This window comes from Nannobrachium achirus (assembly GCF_963921795.1).
Source record: "Nannobrachium achirus genome assembly, chromosome: 20".
NCBI classification, from domain to species: domain Eukaryota; kingdom Metazoa; phylum Chordata; class Actinopteri; order Myctophiformes; family Myctophidae; genus Nannobrachium; species Nannobrachium achirus.
The window spans coordinates 18485239-18506720 of NC_137827.1; the positions used below are offsets into that span (position 1 = coordinate 18485239).

The 21482-nt window shown below is 42.5% G+C and overlaps 1 protein-coding gene across 2 annotated transcripts in view; it reads left to right on the plus strand.

Annotated features, from left to right (window-relative positions):
- Positions 1–21482, plus strand: part of LOC308305635 (zinc finger protein DPF3-like) — a gene marked incomplete at its 5' end in the record, with an annotated part of 33402 nt that overhangs the window by 6407 nt on the left and 5513 nt on the right. For both annotated transcript variants that reach the window (XM_080750462.1, XM_080750463.1), the window contains 5 exons: positions 5841–6001; positions 9050–9157; positions 16592–16719; positions 18033–18128; positions 19969–20032. In XM_080750462.1, coding sequence (XP_080606588.1) covers positions 5841–6001; positions 9050–9157; positions 16592–16719; positions 18033–18128; positions 19969–20032 — 557 coding nt within the window. The remainder of the gene's footprint in view (positions 1–5840; positions 6002–9049; positions 9158–16591; positions 16720–18032; positions 18129–19968; positions 20033–21482) is intronic.

The following is a 21482-nucleotide window of genomic DNA, read 5'->3' on the forward strand; positions in this document are numbered from 1 at the left end:
AACACGCTGATAGCGGAGGCCCCCACTGGCCACGAGATTCACTTTTGTTCCTCCCCCCTCATACAGTACTGTACAACATGCGCTCACCCACCCACTCTTCCCAACTGTAAGATAGTGTGTTGTAGTAGCACATACCTCGGCTCTGAGGTGGCTTCCAGCTCTGAGAAGCACGCCAAATCAGAGTGTCTTAATATTGTAGCTCACTCTCGTTTTCTCACTTAGGTTCGTGCACTCTCGAGGAACTGTACAGGGGTTGCGGTGTGAGAGCGTGTTGTTTCTTTTCTGTTCTTAGATGCGTGAGACTCATTATGACGAGTTTCAGAAAGATGTCATATTATACCCAGGCCAGTCCACCTGCTGCACAGGGGCAAATCCACTGTGATGGAGAACACAGCCGCTGCACTGGCAACGAGCGCTTGGCGGAAATTGAAAAACTCCACTTGTCTGTTTGACTCCAGAAATCTCGGGAGTGCTGCTTTCAGCGTCACACTGCATAACCTTTGAGTATGCACTCGTAGCTCTGAGCCTACTTCAGGGACCATTTAGGAGCAGCCTAGTTTTTTAGTAAACTGATATGTGACACCATATCAGAGGTGTATGTTGCCGTGAAGGAATGCACACATGAGTTGTATCAGACGGCACTCAATGGGGAAAGTTGTATAGAAGCTCCCCGAGGCTCACACACAAAATGTGTTTTGTCACTACATTATGCTCCGCTGTCAAATTTATTTTGTGTCTACATTCTGCAATATGTGTCCTTAAATTGCCTCCCTTGAAGACGTTGCAGGCGGATCCATCAAACCTCTGAGCATAAGCACAACTAACACGGCCAATCTGTTTTGAGTATAGAAGGCTAAGGCTGTGTGATAGCTTCTTCTTGTAAAAATTCCTGGTTTTAAAAGGCTAGTAAAGCACGGCAGAAAGGCTGCAGCTTGGCATTGGATACACCGAAGCCAATATGATATCTTTACAAGCCAAAGAGTCTTATCCACATGATTATTATCTACAAAGAATCTAGTAGCTTTGTAAGATCGTAATGTGAGCGAGGAAAACAATAGCTCGGTAGTTACCGGTCACTATCTGATGGTCAGGCTTTAACCTGTCTCTCTTTCTCTCTCTCTCATGTTCTTTCCGCTTTGCTACATCATCTCGTGTAGCTTTTTTGTGTTTCTTTTTGCCTAAGCTCTCCTCTTTTTCCCCTACCCACTCACTCCCCTCTTGTGCACACCTCTCCTCCTCTCCTTGACTTTTGTGTACCTGGGACTGTTTACTCTTCTCAGTCACACAGACACGCAGCCTCTCTTTTTCCCAGAAGCCTCAAACACTGTGGCTTTGTCTCACCCGTAGAGCAGCAGGCTTTGTGTGGGACAGCATTCCAAACACCACTGTTTATCTGCTGGAAGTTGCCTCATCACGGAGTGGGACAACGAGAGAGAGATACAGAGACAGAGTGTGGAAGGGTTGTATCTGGAGCGACAGAGAATAAACCTAGGTTCCCAACCTCTCGTGTGAGACCACAGACTCAGTCTATAGGCTGTCTGCTCATTAGTCTCTCTTCAAAATGGCCGCCTGCTAATATTGTAATTGAGAACACGTGGAGGAAAGTCATTATGCGGCTGTAGGGTTGGTGTGCTCACTAGACGAGACGACCCACCAGTGATTAGGGCCGAGGCGATGTGGACAAAATCAAATAACACAATATTTTGGACCAAATTCCTCTATATCAATATTGTGGCAATAACATCGCATTGTGACAATATTATTATTATTAGTTTTCAAAAATGTAAAAAGTAGATTTGTATTTTTGTCAAATTAATCAGATTAAGAAATGCCATATCACAATATTACGATATCCAAGATCCCAGACGATCACTGTATGTATATATCACATCACTGTATCGATACATCGCCCAGTTCTACCAGTGAGTAGTGTTTGTTATCCCGACATCACCACTGGTCAGGGTAGGTTTCCATATACTGAGGTAGAATATCCACGTGCATTAGTAGCGTCACACATGTATGGATCCAGCATTTACCCCCACCTTGGATACAGTCAAATTAGAACCTGCCCCCGTGCGAGGCACTCTGCTGAGATTAATTAAGTAGGCTAATTACCATACCAGGCGTGTGGCAGAGATTTGAGGGTTTGAATGTGAAATGTCCTCCCCCCAATTCACTGTGAATATTAACTCTGGAACCCCGAAGGACTGCCAGAAAAATCTCCCTGGCACCGAGAGAAGTGACACTAACTATGAGAGAGCGTGTCCCCAAGTCTTTCAATGGCTATATCCACGGAATCTGTCACACACCTTTTTTTTTTGGTCCATCGGGGGAGAGGGAGAGAGAGGGCTGTCAGGAATTTTACTTGGCGATTAATCGCGACAAGCGATTTAATTGCGTTTCTGTCGTTGAACATTATGAATAAAAATGATATTTCTGTTTGTGCTTTTAGGCTTCCCGATCGTAAACAGAAGGGTGCGCAGGGCAGATATGAAAAATAACTTGCATATTTAATAACTTCACTTTATAAAAAACATGAATTGTAGACATGGCAGATCTACAAGCTTAAAACGTGTCACGTAGTGATGTGTTTTAAGGTTGTAGATCTGCTATTTTACATTTTCGTTGGGAAAATGTTTGAAAACATGAACATTGGAATGAACGATTATGGACGATTTATGCAAAACAATTGCGATTATTAGGGCTGTCTGTCACAATTATTACATAATGTGTTAACAAATGTTCATATTTTCAAACATTTTCAAAAAGAGTGGAAATAGCAGATCTACAAGCTCACAGCGCGTCACATCGCGGCGCGTTGTGAGCTTGTAGATCGGCTATTTCCACTATCAAAGTTCTTTTTCAAGTATAAAGTTGACAAATATGTAAGTCATTTCTTTGTATATTTAGGTTATGTGTCATATCTGCCAATGTGCAACTTCAAAGCCTACAAGCCAAACAGGATTGTAATTATCAACGACAGAAACACAATTAAATCGTTAATCGCAGTTACTTATTTGAGTGACAATTAATCGTCATAATCGTGACAACCCTAGCGATTATGCAATAATTGTGACAGGCCTAAGAGAGAGCGACTTAAAACCTCTCCACTCATTCCGCATGGCGATACCCTCGCCCAATCATCCCCCTCATTGATTCAGTGGTGCTCTAAATAGCTACCATAGCACACAAACTGTTTAGAATCAGATCACGTGACCATGGCCACAGACCCAGAGGTCGTGACAAAACAAAAGTCATGCCACACCAATGGCTACGTTGTATCAGAGCAGCGCAGACTGCAGAGCCATCGAGTCGGGGGCAGTGCTGTATTCCTTTCTCTCTTCACGTTCAGAAGGCAGCGTGTGTATATTTTGAGCAACTGAAGATGATTGGCACGATAACAAGCAATCGATATAATACTGTAGGTAGGGCTGTCACAATTATTACATAATCGTCTAATCGTGATTATTTGGCATAATCGTCAAAATCGTTTCCATCTTGAAAAATTTTCATATATTTTTAAAAAAGTGAAAAATAGTGGAAATAGCAGATCTACAAGCTCACAACGCGTCTCATCGCGACGCGTTGTGAGCTTGTAGATCGGCTATTTCCACTTAAAATACTTGTTTTGCTCGTGGGCTTAAAAATTTTAATTTTTTAAGTATAAAGTTGTCAAATATGTCAGTAATTTCTTGTATATTTAGGTTATGTGTCATATCTGCCATGTAATTTCAACGACAAAAACACAATTAAATCGTTAATCGCAATTATTTGAGTGACAAATAATTGTCATGTAAAATTACATAATCGTGACAGCCCTAACTGTAGGTGAGAGTGTTTTTTGCAGGTCTTTCAGTCCGAGTGTATCAAAAAAGCAACTGGTTTTAAGCACTGTTGGTCCGACCAGTTTAACATTCACCAGGTTAGCATTCACCAGCGTCGGCAGGTTGGCATTTCACCAGGTTAGCATTCACCAGCGTCGGCAGGTTAGCATTTCACCCGGTTGGCATTCACCAGCGTTAGTTTTACTGAGGTTAGGGACGGGTTAAGGTGTATCTCCGTCCCCCAGACTTTCGTCACCTCCGCGCAGCCAATCACAAGCTTCTGCTGCCTTAACCCAGTTGCCTTTTTGATACACTCGGACTGAAAGACCTGCAAAAAACACTCTCCCGTTCACTGTAAGCCAGGGGACAGCCCTTCTTCCTGCATCCTTGATTGTAATATCAGTGTGATGGTGAGTAGGTGGGCATGCTTCCGCTGTCCCCTGGCCTATATATATCATAGGACGAATAGAGAAAATAGCTGATCTCTACAAGCTCACAATGCACACTATTTTTGAGATTTTGGAAAATGTGGATAAATGTTTTTATTTTTTTGTTCTTTGAACTGTTCTAACTTTTCTTTGGGGTGGGGGGCTCTTTCATATATAATGACATGTCCAACAACATAGGGAGGCCAGGCTTTAAATTGGTTCGACGGCCTGTGCTCATGTAGCATAATGGTCATTATTGTGTGCATCCGTTCCACATAATCTGCCATGCTCACTATGGGTTGAAATGTAGGCTAACTTGATGTCAATTGCTGGACATAAAATGGTCTATTGCCGGTTAAGCATCAGGCTGTAATCAAAGCGGTCATTCAGGCAGCCAGAGATGATCCTCCCTCTCTTGGATGTTGCATGCGTCGCCAACAATTCTGGTTAGCCACATATCTCTCTCTCTCTCTCTCTCTCTCTCTCTTTCCTTTATCAATTCTCCACGCCAGCCACTAGGGCATTCACGAATAGTGATTTTTATTATTTGAATTATTCGACCTCGAAGTAGGACTGGCCAAACTGTCAAATATTAAAGTAAGCAAGAGGCAAACATTGTGAAAATAGCCGATCACAACGCCTCGCAACGCGAGGTGTTGTGAGCATGTAGATCTGCTATTTTCACAATGTTTATCTGTGGAACAGAGTCACATTAAATGTAATACCTACAACCGAGTCACATTAACTCATTCTGTGCCAATGACTGCTTATGACGGTTTTTTCCAATAGCCCTGTGTGCCAATGACGGCTTATGACGGTTTTTGTGTTTTTTACATAGAAAAGAAGAAAAAAAATATATATATATATTTTTTTCTAAAGATGTCAAAATGACCTTAGATCAGAGAGATGCTTTTCTCTGTTTGTGTGTTCGCTCCCTCGTTTAGCTGATTGAGAAAATGTGTGTTCATGTGTGTCCATTCTAGTGGATGGACACTTTTTTTCATTCAAACAGCTCTATCTCTGGAACCATTTGTCCGATTGCCAAAATTCTTTTTGCCACTGAATCACAACAACTGTGTCTGTTTCTGTGGGGGAAAAAATTATTAAAAAAAAATCTTTTTTTTTCATTGCATAGTAAAGAAAAACATACAAAATCTCGGCACAGCTACCTTGGAGCCATTTTGGCATCTGGCACAGAATGAGTTAATACCTACAATTCCAAGTGCTTGTCAGGGTGGGGGTCCCCAGTTCAAATATGTTTATTTTGGGGGTAACTGCATAAAAAGGTTTGAGAAGCCCTGGTATAGAGCATGAACAAATTCATCCACCAGGGGCATTGACAACTCATTCTTATGACTTCCTATCTAGCCAATCTTTATAAACTATATATTTTTTAAAGAGAAAACAATAAAAAATAAGAATAAGCGAATATTCGACTTTGGTGAACAACGTCAAATAGTGACTTTGATATTCGAATATTCGTATATATTTGGTGAATGCCCTACCAGCCACCACATAACCATCCTTTGTCCCATGTGTTTAGCCACAGCATTCACTGTGTGTATGTATGTGTGTGTGACTGCTGCAGGTTGGGTGACCAGTTCTATAAGGAAGCCATTGAGCAGTGCCGCAGCTACAATGCCCGCCTGTGTGCCGAGCGCAGCGTGCGCCTGCCATTCCTGGACTCGCAAACCCGCGTGGCCCAGAACAACTGCTACATCTGGATGGAACGCCACCACCGTAGCCCCGGTACTTACGCGCACACACATGCACACACGCATGCACAACGCACGCACGCACACACGGACGCAAGCACATCATGTTTACCTGCATTGTCTATGGTTCATTAAGTTCCTGGCACATACCACTCTCAAAGCTGTGTGACCGAGTTAAGTGTCTGTGTCAAATCTAAGTTACTGCCATCTGTTAGATCCGTACTAAAGCAAGAAAATGGATAAAGAAAAAGTAATTGACTGTGTAATCACGACTACTTTCTTGCAGGTATGTCTGAAAATAGGTTGATGCATTTTATACCGAAAGGAAGAGTCTAGAAACACTTACAAATGATTTACAACTATTTACTCAAACTATACGAATAGATTTTGAATGATAAATAAATATAATATCACCCGTTGAAATGTACACAATGGGTAGTTGCATTAGCATACAGTGGCTCTGGAGGTAGACTGGCCGTCTTTGAATCCGAAGGTTCGAGGCTCGATTCCCGTCTCCTCCTGGCTAAGTGTCTAAGTGTCAGGGGGCACGGTGGCGCAGTGGTTAGCGCTTCGCCTCACAGCTAGAAGGTCCTGGGTTCAATTCCCTGGGTTAGGGTTAGGGTTAGGGTTAGGGGGCGTGTTCCTCCCTCCGCGTCAACAGCGCCCACACCCTAGGTGGGGTTGGCGATAGGGCCTTTCTGTGTGGAGTTTGCATTTTCTCCCTGTGTCTCCTAGGGTAGATGCCCTCACAAAAACATGCAGCAGTCCTGGTTTCTATACTATCTCCCCCTAGCCAGCCAGGTGCTCCCCAATTCCCCTGGCGTGGCAGGGGGAGAGCGGAAACCAGGACTACAGGTTAGGTAGTTGGCACTAGGTGAGAAAATGGGTTGCAAAACCGTGGGATAAAAATATATACAAAAAAAAAAAAGTGTCTAAGTGCCCTTTAGCAAGACACTGAAACCCTAATTGCTCCCGATAAGCAGGTTGGTGCCTTGCAAGCTTGCATGGTTTCCTCTGCAATCACTAAATGAATGGGTGAACGTGAAGTACATTGTAAAGCGCTTTTGGGAAAAGCACTATATAAATGCAGTCCATTTAAAGCTATACTGTGTAAGTTGCTCAACTTGTGGTCAGTAGCTATAGCAAACCTCGGTCGCGTCGGTTCTCACACCCCCGCATCTGCCTCCACCTCGCCGAGATCTATCTTTTGAGGGGTCCCTGGTTGCTGTGCGTTCAGCCATTCCGGAGATACACTCCTTCACCCATGCTTCACCGTGCACCCGAGTATAGAGACACACGGGAGACTACAAATATGGCCGCCCTAGCGACCCCACTCCAAGATGCGCTGTGATTGGCCGGCAGTGTATAACCCTCGCTGTGATTGGCCGGTAGTGTGATGACGCAATTTTTCCGCGAAAACCGGTCCCCGGTAGGGATCATAGAAAACATATAAAGAGAAGGCTTTAGAAGCTGAAAATAACGGAGTGGGGTTCTAAAACTTTAGCGATTTAACAGTTAGGACAATTTTAAGATTTGTTTTATAAAAAAAGTTACATGGTATAACTTTAACATTCTTACTTGTTGATTTACATATTGTGTAGGTTATTTTAATTGTTTAAGTTTGTATGATTATTGGTGTGATGTAGTTTGAGAAACTTTTTAAGAAGTTATACAAATTGCCTTTCTACAAGCTTGCAACGCGGTGCGAAGCAATGTGTTGTGAGCTTGTAGATCTGCTATTTTCACTAGTTTAGGTCCCGTGCAAATGTCTAACTTCTAATTTGGGTCTTGAGCTAAAAAGTTTGGGAACCACTGTCCTAGACCACCGATTACTGATGTTTGATTAAAGTTTCTCTTTCAGAACATTTGCCCAAAAGGCAAACATAAATGTAATTGTCAAACAAAATAATTGCGATTAGAGATTTATTTTGAATTGGTGTTGAACATTTTAAAAATTTCATCGCAATTATTTTGTTAGTCAATGAATCATCAACTTACATTTGGTAATCGTGACAGCCCTACGCACATCGGCTGCATAACTGCCGATACCAATGTCCTTAAAGGGATATTCCACAGGGAAACACCTTATGGGCTTTTCTCCACATACACACCCATTGTAAATTCAAACTTCATTTTAACCATGATAGATTCATTAAAAACACCCATTATTTTTTCTGGTGACTCATACTACCCTCCTAATACGCGAGCAGGCTGTGTTTTATCCATAACGTTTTTTCATTTATTTTTAATAATTATTTGGGAAAATGGAAAAAATGAAATACGAAATAAGAATAATTATTAAAAATAAATGAAGAAAGTTATCGAAAAAACACGGCCTGCTCACATATTAGGAGGGTAGTATGAGTCACCAGAAAATAATGGGTGTTTTTAATGAATCTATCATGGTTAAAATGAAGTCTGAAGTTACAATGGGTGTGTGTGGGGAGAGGCCCTGGGCCTGGAGGGCCTGGTAACATTTACATCAAATATCTAAATATTGAATCAAGCACATTAAAAACTGTTCAGGGTGTTCATAAAAGCCAGATTTTTTTTGTATCCCTTTAAGCGTCCTGCAAAGCTTGGCCAATAAGCCAAGTGTGGGATGGATAATAGCAAAGGTAGAAGATCTACAAGCTCAAAACGCTTTACGCCACGTTTTGTGCTCGTACATCTGCTACTTTTGATGTTTTTGTGTGTGACGCTGTAGTATGTTCAAGTTAGGCGTTAACCCATTACTATGTCAGCAATCTGGCCAGCCATCGTCAAAGAAAAGGTCCTTTTCACTTAACTGGAGCTCAGTTAGTCTGTTCTTAGCTACTATGTCAGTGTTTGTCAAACCTTTTCATGTGAAGGACCCCTGTAAAAAAAAATCATATCTCAAAATATTATAGTTCCAAGGACCACCCAGAAGCAAAATTTGAGTTACAAACGTTCGCTTTGAAAATACATATATTCAAAGATTTGCACACATTTTCACAAATGTTTCAAAAATAGCTATTTTTCAACAGCTAAAGCAGTCAATAATTCTAGGCCTAAATGGGTTAAATTACTGATTTGTGTGTGTGTGTGTGTGTGTGTGTAGGAGTGACTGCGGGACAGATGTACACGTACCCGGCCCGCTGCTGGAGGAAGAAGAGGCGACTACACACCGCCACAGACCCCCGCCTGGGACTGTACGGTCTGCAGCTAGGTAAGAACCCTGCCCCCACACAAACACCCACACCTGGAGCCTCCTCTTCCCTCGTACAACTAGACACCTGGACCTTAGCTCTCTCCACCGCTCTTCCTCTTCAGACGGTCTCTCCTCATCCTCTCCTTCCTCCTCATCACCTCAAGTTATTCCTGGCGCTTAGGGCTGCAGCAGTTAATGGAACTAATCGATTTAAAACAGTCAGTCACTTTTCTCCTCTGTTGCTTGAGCAGTTGATCTCAACTTGCACACAACTAGCACTCACACACAGATTGACACATGCAATGTTTGAATGAATGTTGTATTATTACTTAGCACACATAGCTTTGCTGAAACAGCGTAAACATGGACTTCTCATATCATAGTTGTGGTAACCATTCAACGCCGGGTCGAAAATGATCGGGTTGTCACACACATCAGTACATTTTTCTCTGATCCAAAATCTCCTTTCTGAAAGAGAGCTAGAGATGCGTTTTAAATACAGCATGTTTTGTTGTACTTCACTTGGCTGAAAGCTTTCGTTAGCAAGGATATAACACAAAACACATCTTCGTGGCCAGTCCAAGTAAATCCATATGCAAGGTATTTAGGACCATAACTTCTTTTACTCTGTTTATTATTTTAGTAGTGCTGGTGTCACTACTAGATTTTACCTTTCTTTTGCCAGCAATTGGAGTGCATGGCCAAAGCGCTTCTGACAACAAACCTATCTATTTTGAGTGTCCAGGTTAATAAAAAAAAAAAAAAGACAGACGGTCTCTGCGTTTATACATGCAGTAGGACAGGGGTCTTCAACAGGGGGTCCGGGACCCCTAGGGGGTCCTCAGAGTTACTACAGGGGGTCCTCCAAATCTTTGAGTGATAGATATATTAACCACTTGAACCATATTCTGAGAGTTGTGAGCTTGTAGATCGGCTATTTTTGGTGTTTGGTGTAGATCGGCTATTTTTGGTGTTTGGTGTAGAGGGGAAAAAGAGCAGACTAAGTACAGTGAAAGGTAAAGTTTATTGAGTATTGACGGTTCAAGTGGTTAAATATCTGAAAACACAAAAAATCTAAAATACACTGGAGTCTATGATACGGTTATGGGGGTCCCTGCTTCATCTCTCGCTCAACTAAGGGATCCTTGGCCTGAAAACATTGAAGACCCCTGCAGTAGGATGTAGTGAGATGTGTAGTACTGTCTGTCGGCCAGAGTTGATGAGGGAGCGAGACATGGCAAATGCTCAAGGCCGCCAGTTGGAAAACTCATGCTTGACTTCATCGCTGCCTTCCCGCGACCCCACTTTGGGTCACGAGACCTATACTTTGAGATGCTGAAATAGGGCTTAAGTGGTTAATCAGAATTATCGATTAGTTGATTTAACAAAATCTTCAAATGTATTTGTGTTAACTCTTTGAGTGCCACCCCGTTCACCACTAGAGGGCGCCCAGTGGCCATAGAAAATCCCATAGAGATATGCTGGTATATGCAGAAGCCCTGCAGCCATGACTTGCCTGAACACTTTCCTTTGTGCATGTACAGGAAGAGGATGAAGTTAGCTTGAAGTTAGCTATTGGCTACCAAGCATTTTAGAAGATCTATTTTCTGCAATTTACTGTAGTCAAGATTAAACCTTGCACACCTCATGCATGGGAAAAAAACAGAGAAGAATGAGCTCTAAAAAATCCAATGCAATCCTGGATTGCATTGGAGTGGATTTGTGCAGTTTGTTCACAGCTTTCAAACAAAAAAATCCGATTGGAAATCCGTTCAGGCATTCTTGAGATAATGGCCATTATGTTTTACATGTTATGTAAACAAAAATGGCTGCCCTGTATGTTAGATGGGGTTGTATGGGGTGGAACATGCAAAATCGCGATTGAAATCATGTTCACCAGATTTGATGGGGTCCAAAAAAAAAAAAAAAAAAAAAAAAAAAAATGTTTTCAAATTTTTTTTTTTTTTTTTTTAAGCCGAACTAGTTCAGGATCGGCACTCTGCGATACGCTAATAAAGCCGAACTAGTTCGGGATTGGCACTCAATGAGTTAATTAAAAACAAATCTAAAAGAAAAATATAGCAACAATCACTATAATCATATTAGTTGCAGATAGTTGCAGCCTTGATCTGGAAATAATCTCGCTAAAAGTATGTGCATCGCTGTGTTTCAGCATCGGGAGAGAACACACCACGACTGGGGGACGAAATGTGGCTGTGTTGGCCGGCCTGGTAAACTTGTTTTGTGAGAACATGTAATTAGATTTACTGCTGCCGGGTGCAGCGAGACAGGGCTCGGCCGCTCGCTGCAGACAGCATTTAATAAATGTTATGGAATGGAGTTTGGCCTTCTCTCGCTGCCACTTGAATTAGCTCACTTCTCACTCAACACTTGTAACTGCCTCCAATTTGTAGTCCCCTCTCTCTCTCTCTCTCTCTCTCTCTCTCTCTCTCTCTCTCTCTCATACCTTTTGTCACTTTCCCTCGCTGATTCTAGTTCTTGTTTCTGTCTTCACGATTCTTCGCATTTCTGTTTATATTTCTCCTTGCTTTGCCTTGGACTGATGACAAATTTAAGTTGACGATTAATTGACGCACAAATGATTTGCGGTTAACAATTTAATTGTGTTTTTGGCATTGAACATTGGAACATATGAATACAATTTAATTACGACCGTCAGGTCGCAGTTACTATCAAAACCTCCACCGGCTGTCAGTCTGTCCGCCATGTCACACTTTTGCCCTACTCATATCTCCGCCACCGTTGCCCCTATCCATGCCAAACTTTGCACCCACACTCGTTGGCCTCTTCTAGCCTCTTTCTCACATGGCCCTCTTCTAGCGCCACCATGAGGCCGATTCTTGCAAACACATTTCTCGACACTGCTCCTACAAATTTTGCCCTAAAATCACGCAAATTGGTACACAGTATGTCTAGACTCATGTCATCAACATGGATCTGTCACATTTAGCGCCACCATCAGGCCGATTTTTTAAACACTTTTGGACACTACTCCTACAGATTTTGCCCTAAAATCTCGCAAAGCGGTACACCGTATGTCTAGAGTCATGTCATCAACATGGATCTGTCACATTTAGCGCCACCTTCAGGCTGATTAAACACATTTTTGGACATGAACTTTTTTCAACACGGAAACAATTATATGACGATTATGAAAAAAGAATTGTGATGATCTCAACTAATTGCAATTAGACGATTATGTAATAATTGTGACTGGCCTACCTCTCTCTATCTCTCTCTCTCCCATACCCTTTTCCACTTTTCCTTGCCGATAGTTTTTTTGTCTTTACCATAGCGTTTCTGACCATCTTTCTCCTTTACTTTGCCATTGCTGGTGTTAACCTGGCAAGCGTTCCTGGGCTCGGGTTGCCCGGGTCCATTCTGTGGCCCAGGCCTGCAGACCCACTGGGATGTTACGTTATACTGGAGAAAGGAAGCAACGGAAGGAACCCTGTATTCTCCGCTGCGCCGCCATTATGTTAACATCTCCTTCTACCCAGCAGTCTCTTAAAACAAGGCTGTCCGGAACTCGCCATAGATTCGATCATGCCAGATAAGAAAGGAAAATCTATGCCGATTGATATCAGCAGTCATGCTTTTTGGGTGGAATTTGCATCCACTTTGTGCGGCCCGGCGCACGAATGGAAGAATGGGATGTTTAGGAAGTGGCAGAGTGGAGCGGGAGGTGGGGAGCCAGGCTAAGATAGTGAGCATGTGAGATGGTTGAGAGATAGCATAGCGTGAACCAAGCCTTTGTTTCCCCCCCAAACACATCCTAGTGTAGCCTATTGTTTTCAGTGAGCTCTCACTGCACTGCCTTCTACACACCCACCCCATCCCATCCACCCCACTTTCCCTTGCCTTAACAACAGTGAATTGTATGGTGTTTGTGTGTCGAGTGCAAATGCTCAGCAGAGGGTCAACATCAACTGATTTAACCTGGCGTCCCTTATATGGAGCATGTTGTGTTGCTGGCCAGAGGTGGACACCCAGCCAGCGCAGGGGCAGGGCAGCAGCCGAAGAGTCCACCTAGCTGTCCGTCTGGCTGGCTGGCTGGCTGGCTGGCTGTCTGGCTGGCTGGCTGGCTGGCTGGCTGTCTAACTGATGGTGTGTTAGAGAGACTGGGGCTGCATGCAGAATCAGCTCCCTGCTGCAGGCTGCTGCCGGGTCTATTTTTAGCCCCCCAGCTCCCATGGGTTGGGGAGGGGAGGGTGGGGTGGTGGAGGGGTGGGGGCTGTCTCGTCGCGGAGAGTTGAAAGTCAACGTGTGCAGACACAATGGTGAGGGGCTGCCGCCGCGTGGCAGAGAGAGAGAGAGAGAGAGAGAGAGAGAGAGGGGCCTATTGTTGGGAGAAGCGCATCGAGTCCCAACTCTCTTGCCTTGAGCCCCCTCTCACCTCCGCGGTCCGCTGCCTGTCGAGCACTCGCTTTTGTCTGTTCTTCCGTGGGCACAGCGGTGAGCCCAGCGCCTACGAAGAAGGGCCGATTTATTTTTTTATTTTCCACAAAGCTGTGGTTGAGAGTAGGGATGGGACGATATGGACATTTCATATCACGATTATTGTGACCAAAGAAAAATCACGATTTACGATATTATCGTGATAATCGAAAGCCATTATCCTGGGGCGGAACATTTGCCAAAAAATAGCAGATACAAGCTCAAAACGCGTCGCACCCCGGCGCGTTGTGAGCTTGTAGATCGGCTATTTTTGGCAAAGACATTTGATAGAGAGTGAAAAAAGGATGTACCAAGTACGTATATTATACATTTTACCAATTATAGAGGGTTTAAAAGTGGTACCGGATATGCAGCTTGGCAAATAAAAGATGAATTGATCCCAGACAGTGCACGACGGAGGACGATATCGCGATGAATTAAATCTCCACGATACGATTACCGCGAGTGTTTTTTTTATCGCGATAAACGACAATATCGCGTATCGTCCCATCCCTAGTTGAGAGTCTTTGAAGCGTGTCCTCCTTTCAACCATGCATCCACCCAACTCTACTGGCTGAACATGATGCTCTCTGCAGAGAAGTGTGTGTGTGTGTGTGCGCGCGCGTGTGTGTGTGCGTGTGCGTGCGTGCGTGCGTGCGTGTGCAAGGCGTCCGGATGTGACTTGACTGTCAAAGCTTTTTGTTTGTTCTTCGTTTCTTGTCTGCTCAACCTGCTTCCCTCCCACACTGTGTTTGTTTAGATGTTCTGCTCCAAATAGGAGGAGCTGCGTCCTGAACGCCGCGTTGTTGTTGGTGAAAACGTATATATACCCCTGCTACTGTATAGGGCAGGGGTTTTCAAAGTGGTTGACGGGGCACCCTGGGGTGCCGCGGCGGCAGTCCAGGGGTGCCGCGAGATCATTTTTTATAATACTTGGAATTTATTTGGACAAAAATATTTAGTATCATTTTAAACTTCAGTTCTAACCAAAGTGGCTATTATCTCAACGTTTTCCTTGCAACATAACCGCTAAAACATGCCATAAATATAAGGTGCTGGGAGTGAAAATGATGGATATAATAGTAGGGGTGCCTCGGATGAAAAGAATATTTATAGGGGTGCCCTGAGCCAAAAAGGTTTGGGAACCCCTGCTATAGGGCTCTGGCGATATGACTTAAATTCAATTATAACGTTTCCCTCGACTACTAATTGTGGATCTGCCATTTTCACTTTTTGTTTAACCCATCCAGTGCCCAGAATCACCACATGAGGGCGCCCAATGGCCAGAGAATCCACCATAGACATGTCATGAACAGAAACAGGATGAAGTTAGCTTGAAGTTAGCTATTGGCTACCAAGCATTTTAGAAGCCCTATTTTCGGCGATTTAGCCGTGATTAAACCTTGCGCACCTCATGGATATGCATTGAACAGAGAAAATGAGCTCTAAAGATCCTGGATTGCATTGGAGTGGACGGCAAATATCGGCGGCGCGACGCTCTCGCGGGCCGATGTAAACAGATGACGGCCGGCGGCCCGGCTCGAAAATTTAGCCCGGTGCTTCGGTAAGGCCTCTGGGTGTTTTTTAATTTTATATAAAAAGCCGAACTAGTTCGGGATCGGCACCCCGAACGTTAATAAGGTCCAAATAAAGCCGAACTAGTTTGGGATCGGCACAGTTAAATTATCTTTCATCAAACTCAACGTATCTTTCATCAAAATCAACGTCAGTTCACTTCAGCATCCTTGGGTGGTCATGGTCTCTTATAAAAGCAAGACATGGAGTCTAATAGCGACGTGGCTGCCCTGCGCAATATGTAGCTATGGATGATAGCAAGTTACTAGGTGTGCAGTTTGTGAACAAAGCACCAATAATGTGAGCTTTGCTGTATGAGATGAGCTGTTATTGCCATAGCAGCATCAGCTGTGCTGTGTGTGTGGTTCGCTGTGATTGGTCTATTGCTTTGGGGACTGCTTAATGCATGCATACACTACCAGGCTTGTGACGATTGGCGATCAGATCATACATCACTGATTGAAGGGATGATCATCAATTGGGCATTCCTCTGCCAATATTAAGGCGAACGTCTCTTCTTTCACGTGGAGAAGAAAAAATACAACCACGATGATTCGTTGGTACGTTATGGTCCATAGAAAACAGGCCGTTTTGACCTAACGGGCGATAAGAAAAGGAGCAGAGATCTATGCATTGGTTGAAAGAAACCTTTTAAGCATGTTCTAGTTTAGCCAGCCAGCCAGCCAGCCTGCCTGTGTGACTCCATGCTGTTGAATAGACAGTTGTTCATGGTCGGGAGACGCGAACGCGCATTCAAGAACCGTGTATTAGAGCCCCTGCAGGGCAACCACACGATTTCTTTCCATCTTGTCCAATAAATCCTGGTCTCTATACTGAAAAAAATGGGTTACAAAAAAATCTTGGTACCAAGTACTGTATCGATTCAAAGGTGAAAGGTTCTCACCCCTAGTTATACTCACGGTTGCGAGTCACTGGTGCAGAACAGAATGAGAGAATGGTTAAAGGAGCGAGAAACCCAGCCTCTTTATTTGTTTTATCAGAATTCAGAATATGAAAAGAAATCTAAAATGTAAGAGTGGTTTCTGAAATGTAGGAGTGGTTTCTAAAATGTAGCAGTGGTTATCTGCAGTTGTATAAAACAAACGTTAATATTAATTAGATAAGCCACCTCGCGCCAAACTAATGGTACGCCGAGAGCAAATATGTAATGAGTGGCGCCAAATATTTATTTTCTACACAGAAACTGGAAGAACACAGAAGTAGCTACAGAAACGGCAGAAAGCTCTGAATCCACAAGCCTATGGGCAAATTGAACCATATCATTGCTCCCTCTCACAAGTGAATCATTGATATAATATATATTTATTGAAAAAGTGATTTTGTGTTTCATGACTCTTTAAGCAACGCAGACTTCAGAGTGTCATTCTAGTTTTGTGTGTTCTTGTGGTGTGGGTACAGATGGCAGCCTCATGTCCAAGGACTCCCTGCCCACTCAGAGCACTACACTAGAGGCCCTGCTGCGTGGAGAGGGCCTGGACAAGAGGAACAACTCCAAGAACGATGAAGAAAGCCTGCTGGAGATCCAGGTGAGTTCTGCTCACACCTTCACTGTCCATGCTCGCTGGTATTTTTAGAATCAAGCAGATTAAAAGCTTGGTATTATTGTCAGGGGTGGAAGGAGTACTAAGTAAAAGTATAAACGTTGCACTTTTGAAAACCGCTACACAACAGTTACAGTTCCTACATAAGCACAGGGAACAATTTAACGCCTGCCAACCGCATAAGGCATGTACATAGATTTCCTAAGAGACTAGAGACTAACCAGCCAATAGAATGGTTGGTTGGAGACTTCCCTGTTTACATTATGTTCACTGTGAAAGGACCAATGTGGTTTCCTAACGGTAACCATTTTAGTATGATGTAGTAAATTTTGGTTGCTGGGATGCCAGTCATAAAATTAACTAACAAAATCCAATGCATCCTACCAACCAATCCCTCTCCAGTTTCTTATAGGAAAGCTTTCTCAAAGAAGAGGTTCAAAACAAACTTCATTTATTGTGCTATCGCAGGCTGTTTTCGTTTCCAAAAGTACCGTATTTTCCGGACTATAAGGCGCACTTAAAAGCCTTTAATTTTCTCTAAAAACTACAGTGCGCCTTATAGTCCAGTGCGCCTTATATATGGATCATTCATTGACATTGACATTCCCTTTAGCACAGCTCCATCTGTTGGATGCATAAGCGTCTATTATGTGCGCCTTGTAGTCAGGTGCGCCTTATATATGAAAACAGTTTGAAAATAGACCATTCATTGACAGTGCGCCTTATAGTCAGGTGCGCCTTATAGTCCAGAAAATACTGTAGTTAAAAAGAATGACTGAATGGAATGTTCGGATGTACTCATATACTTTACCGTACACAGACCTGAAAAAGCAACTCGGTTACAGTAACGATGAGAAATGTGCCAAAACCGTTCACTCTGTTTAGCCACATCCATTTTTTTGCCTGTGCAAATTGGAATCAGATTTGTTTTAAGTTTGAACAGCAATATAACACATTGAAACTGATATTTGTTAATCAGAAATGCGATTGAAACCTGATCTCAAAAGATGTGTCTCAGTCTGTACAGTCTCACTAAAGTCTGATTTCAGCTACGTTGTGCCAAAATGAGCTGATCTACAAGCTCAAAATAGCGGATCTACAAGCTAACAAGCTTGTGAGCCTGTGTCGCTATGTTGTTGCCACAGCAACCAGTGCAGATACTGTAGGTTGACGATGTATGAATACTGAACACAAATCCGATCCAATCACTTGCAAATAGCAGTCTAGACAGTCAGTACCAAAGATGGTATTTGAGAAACAAATGGTATATTTGCCTAACAGCCTTGTTGTGTTTTCAGAGAGTTCTGGAGGCCGACGCCGCAGAGGACGCCTTCAACGATGACGATGACTTTGAGGTGGACACTCCCAAACGGAGACACAGAGGCAAAGGAAGAGTAAGTCATCTGAACAAAATCTTATGTATTTATCAATGCTTTTTGAATACGGTACGTGTTTTATAATGTTAGGTCATCTTGCAGTCTCTTGCTTCCTGCCATGGAAAAGTGGCTACAATTTTACATTTAATAGCTCACCATTGTGTTAACTCTCAAATACCTGGAACGCGCCCGAGTTGTGTTAGACTTTAACCACTTTAACCATTATAGTATGCTTTAACTTTAGAAAAATTGCAGATATACAAGCTCACAGCCGTGCTGTGAGCTTGTAGATCTGCTATTTTTGAAAAATCTTGAAAATGTGTGCAAGTCTTTGAATATCTTTGACCCGATCTTTGACAAGACTTCTAAATCCTTCCTCTAAATCAGTGGTTCTCAAACTTTTTCATGTCAAGGACCCCCAAAATTACAGGTATTTAGCCACAGACCCCCCATCTCAAAATATGTTGTTCCAGGGACCCCCCAGAAGCAAATATTTGAGTTACAAATGTTTGCTTTTAAATAGATATATTCAAAGACTTGCAAAGAAAAATCATGGTTTTTCAAAAATAGCAGATCTACAAACTCGCAGATCTACAAGCTTGTATATCTGCTATTTTTCAATATTTAAAGCAGTCAATAATCCTAGGCCTAAATCATGGGGTAATATAAATTGTAGGCTTCCACAAGTTTGCTGCGTTGCCGTCCGCTAACAAGCCTGGCTCTTTTGTCGACTGTAACATTACCTGCCTTGTTAATATGCGGCCCAGGTTTTGGTTCACCTCCCGGTTAAAGATCGTACGTTACACTGCTACTGCAGTGGTCATACAGAAATATGTGACTGAATGAAATTAAAGTAATTTGCTAATCTCGTCTTCTTCTATCTTTGCAAATTAAATTGTCAAGAAAGGAAAATGTTATGAAGTAACTATTAAACGGCAACAGTGAATTGCTGTTCAACTTTTTCATTTCTTCAGCGATGTTAATTTTTCATAGTAGACCCAAAGTGAATCACGCACAGGCTGAAAATAATATACTTACTTATGCCCTTTAAGCCTGCTGGCATGTAGGGCAGCAACAAAGGACTTCCACTCCCTGTGTGTGTTCTGGGCCAGTGTCTTTATAGTACCCCAGGTGTGATGCAGGGAAGTAATATATGCAGCACTAAATACAGTTGGAGTTGTCTGGGATTTTGCATAGTATTACCTTCACCTTTTTTTATTTGCATAGGAAATGGATATAGTCATATGGTATGTTTGGATTAAGACGTTCACAGACATCTTGATGTGTTACCGTTGTAAACGATAGGCAGCACTCTACCGCGGGCGGGAGTGTTGAAAAGACACAGCGCGAATTCCGCGAAATAATGTTATCAGGATATCCTACCGTCCATCCACTTAATTCATCATGACTGCAGAAAAGTTGACATATCTCAGATTCTTTTCTCAGATTGCGCGTTGGTCAGAACGACTCGTTTTCTATGGACCATAACTTGCGCACGGATCATCGCGGTTGTATTTTCTTTCTTTTCCGCGTGAAAGAAAAGACGACTGTCTCCCGCGACCTCCCGTTTACATAATGGACACATGGTATGTTCATGGAGCCCTCAAAAATCAGGTAAAACACTACAAAAAGCCTTGGCAGTAATCTACGTTAGTTTGCTAAAAAATATATGGCAATACAAGTGTTAAGAAGAGAGAGAGTGGGAAAGAAAAAAAAAACATCGGCGTATGTACATGTGCATAATGATCTTTGTATTATAAACACAAACAGCATTTCTTCTGTAGCTGACACCTAACTTTATGTAAACAACTTCACAGTGTCTTCTTGGGTCCTTGGCTGATGGCTTGTGTTTCCACAGGGCCGGGGCTCAGGGCGCAGGAGGACGGATATGGATGACCACGACAAGCCCTACGTCTGTGACAGTAAGTGGAGATGGGCTCGGCTGCTACACCAGGGCATGTGTTGACATCATATTGTCATTGTCGGGTGGAAACCTTGTATGTCCAAAACCCTTCGTTTTGTATTTATCATTTAAAAGTGAACTAAACTAGTGAAAACAGCCGATCTACAAGCACACAACGCCTCGCACCACAAGGTGTTGTGTGCTTTTAGATCTGCTGTTTTCACTACTTTTGTGCGACAGCCTTGTATGATGATGCAGGGATTTAGTTTGTGATGAAACGTACAAATTTGAAACCTGGAGATACAAGGTTTCCGCCCGGCAGCGACGATATCCATGTATTATTTGGTTAGTTTGGAATGAAAAGCACGCCGATCAATATGGCTATGTGTGGAAATATGAGATAAGAATAACCCAATACTGCAAAAGGATACAAGTAATACGTACATATATTTAGTTTTCTTTTTGAAGTTCATTATCAATATTGAATTAAACAAATACATTTTTCATTGTCATTTAGATGGATACACAACTGATTCAAATGATGTAGATTAGATGACTAAGGGATGCTTATTTAAAACAAACGAATACTTATTATTTTTAAATAAAGTATCACAATAGGATACATACGTACATAGTGGATAATATAACACATTGTGTGGGATATGGCTTGGCATAGTATTATTGTGTGTTAACCCTTCTCATAGTTGCTTGTACCTGTATAGGGGAGTGACTATAAACCCTTCTTGATTTTGTTGTGTATCCAATATTATATATAATAAGGATGAGTTCAGGACATCTACATTCCTTTATGCATCTCCAGGCCTTATTTATCAAAGTGTTCTTCTATGTCCTAGCTTTCATTGTAACTAATTTCAAATAACCCCCATTAACAACATAATAAGAAAAGAGGTATAACTATATTATTATATTTTATATAAGAAAGAGGTTGTCTCACTCGACGTCTTGCTAAATTAGTATATGGCCTACCATGCAATTTGTTTTAACATCAAGATACATTTTTCATACACTACAGTGTGTCTCGAACTTTGTTTGTGTGAATGAAAGATATTCATTATTAATTGAGAGCTTTCCATAAGCGAGGCCCCTAGTCTTCCCTCGTCAATTTGCAACCTTATCTTCACGTAATTGGTCCTCAATAATGCCTGTGTCATTGGTAGGCAGGTTTCTGATCTGTCCACAGTGTACCTCTTAAGACGCAGAGCAAGTAGACCAACATGGTCTCCATCTTCTAATGAACAATAGCAAGGTGTGGACCAATTAACCCATTTAGAACTGAAGCCGATTCTAAAAACGCCTTAAATATGTTCTTCAAAAAATGTAAAATAAATGATGGTTATATTTATAGAAACAACTAATGAAACACAGAGGTGGCCCCCGAATTGAAAGGTATAACAACATAATGTATAGGTGGCAACCAATCTAAATGGGTTAAACAAAGATGAGGTTGA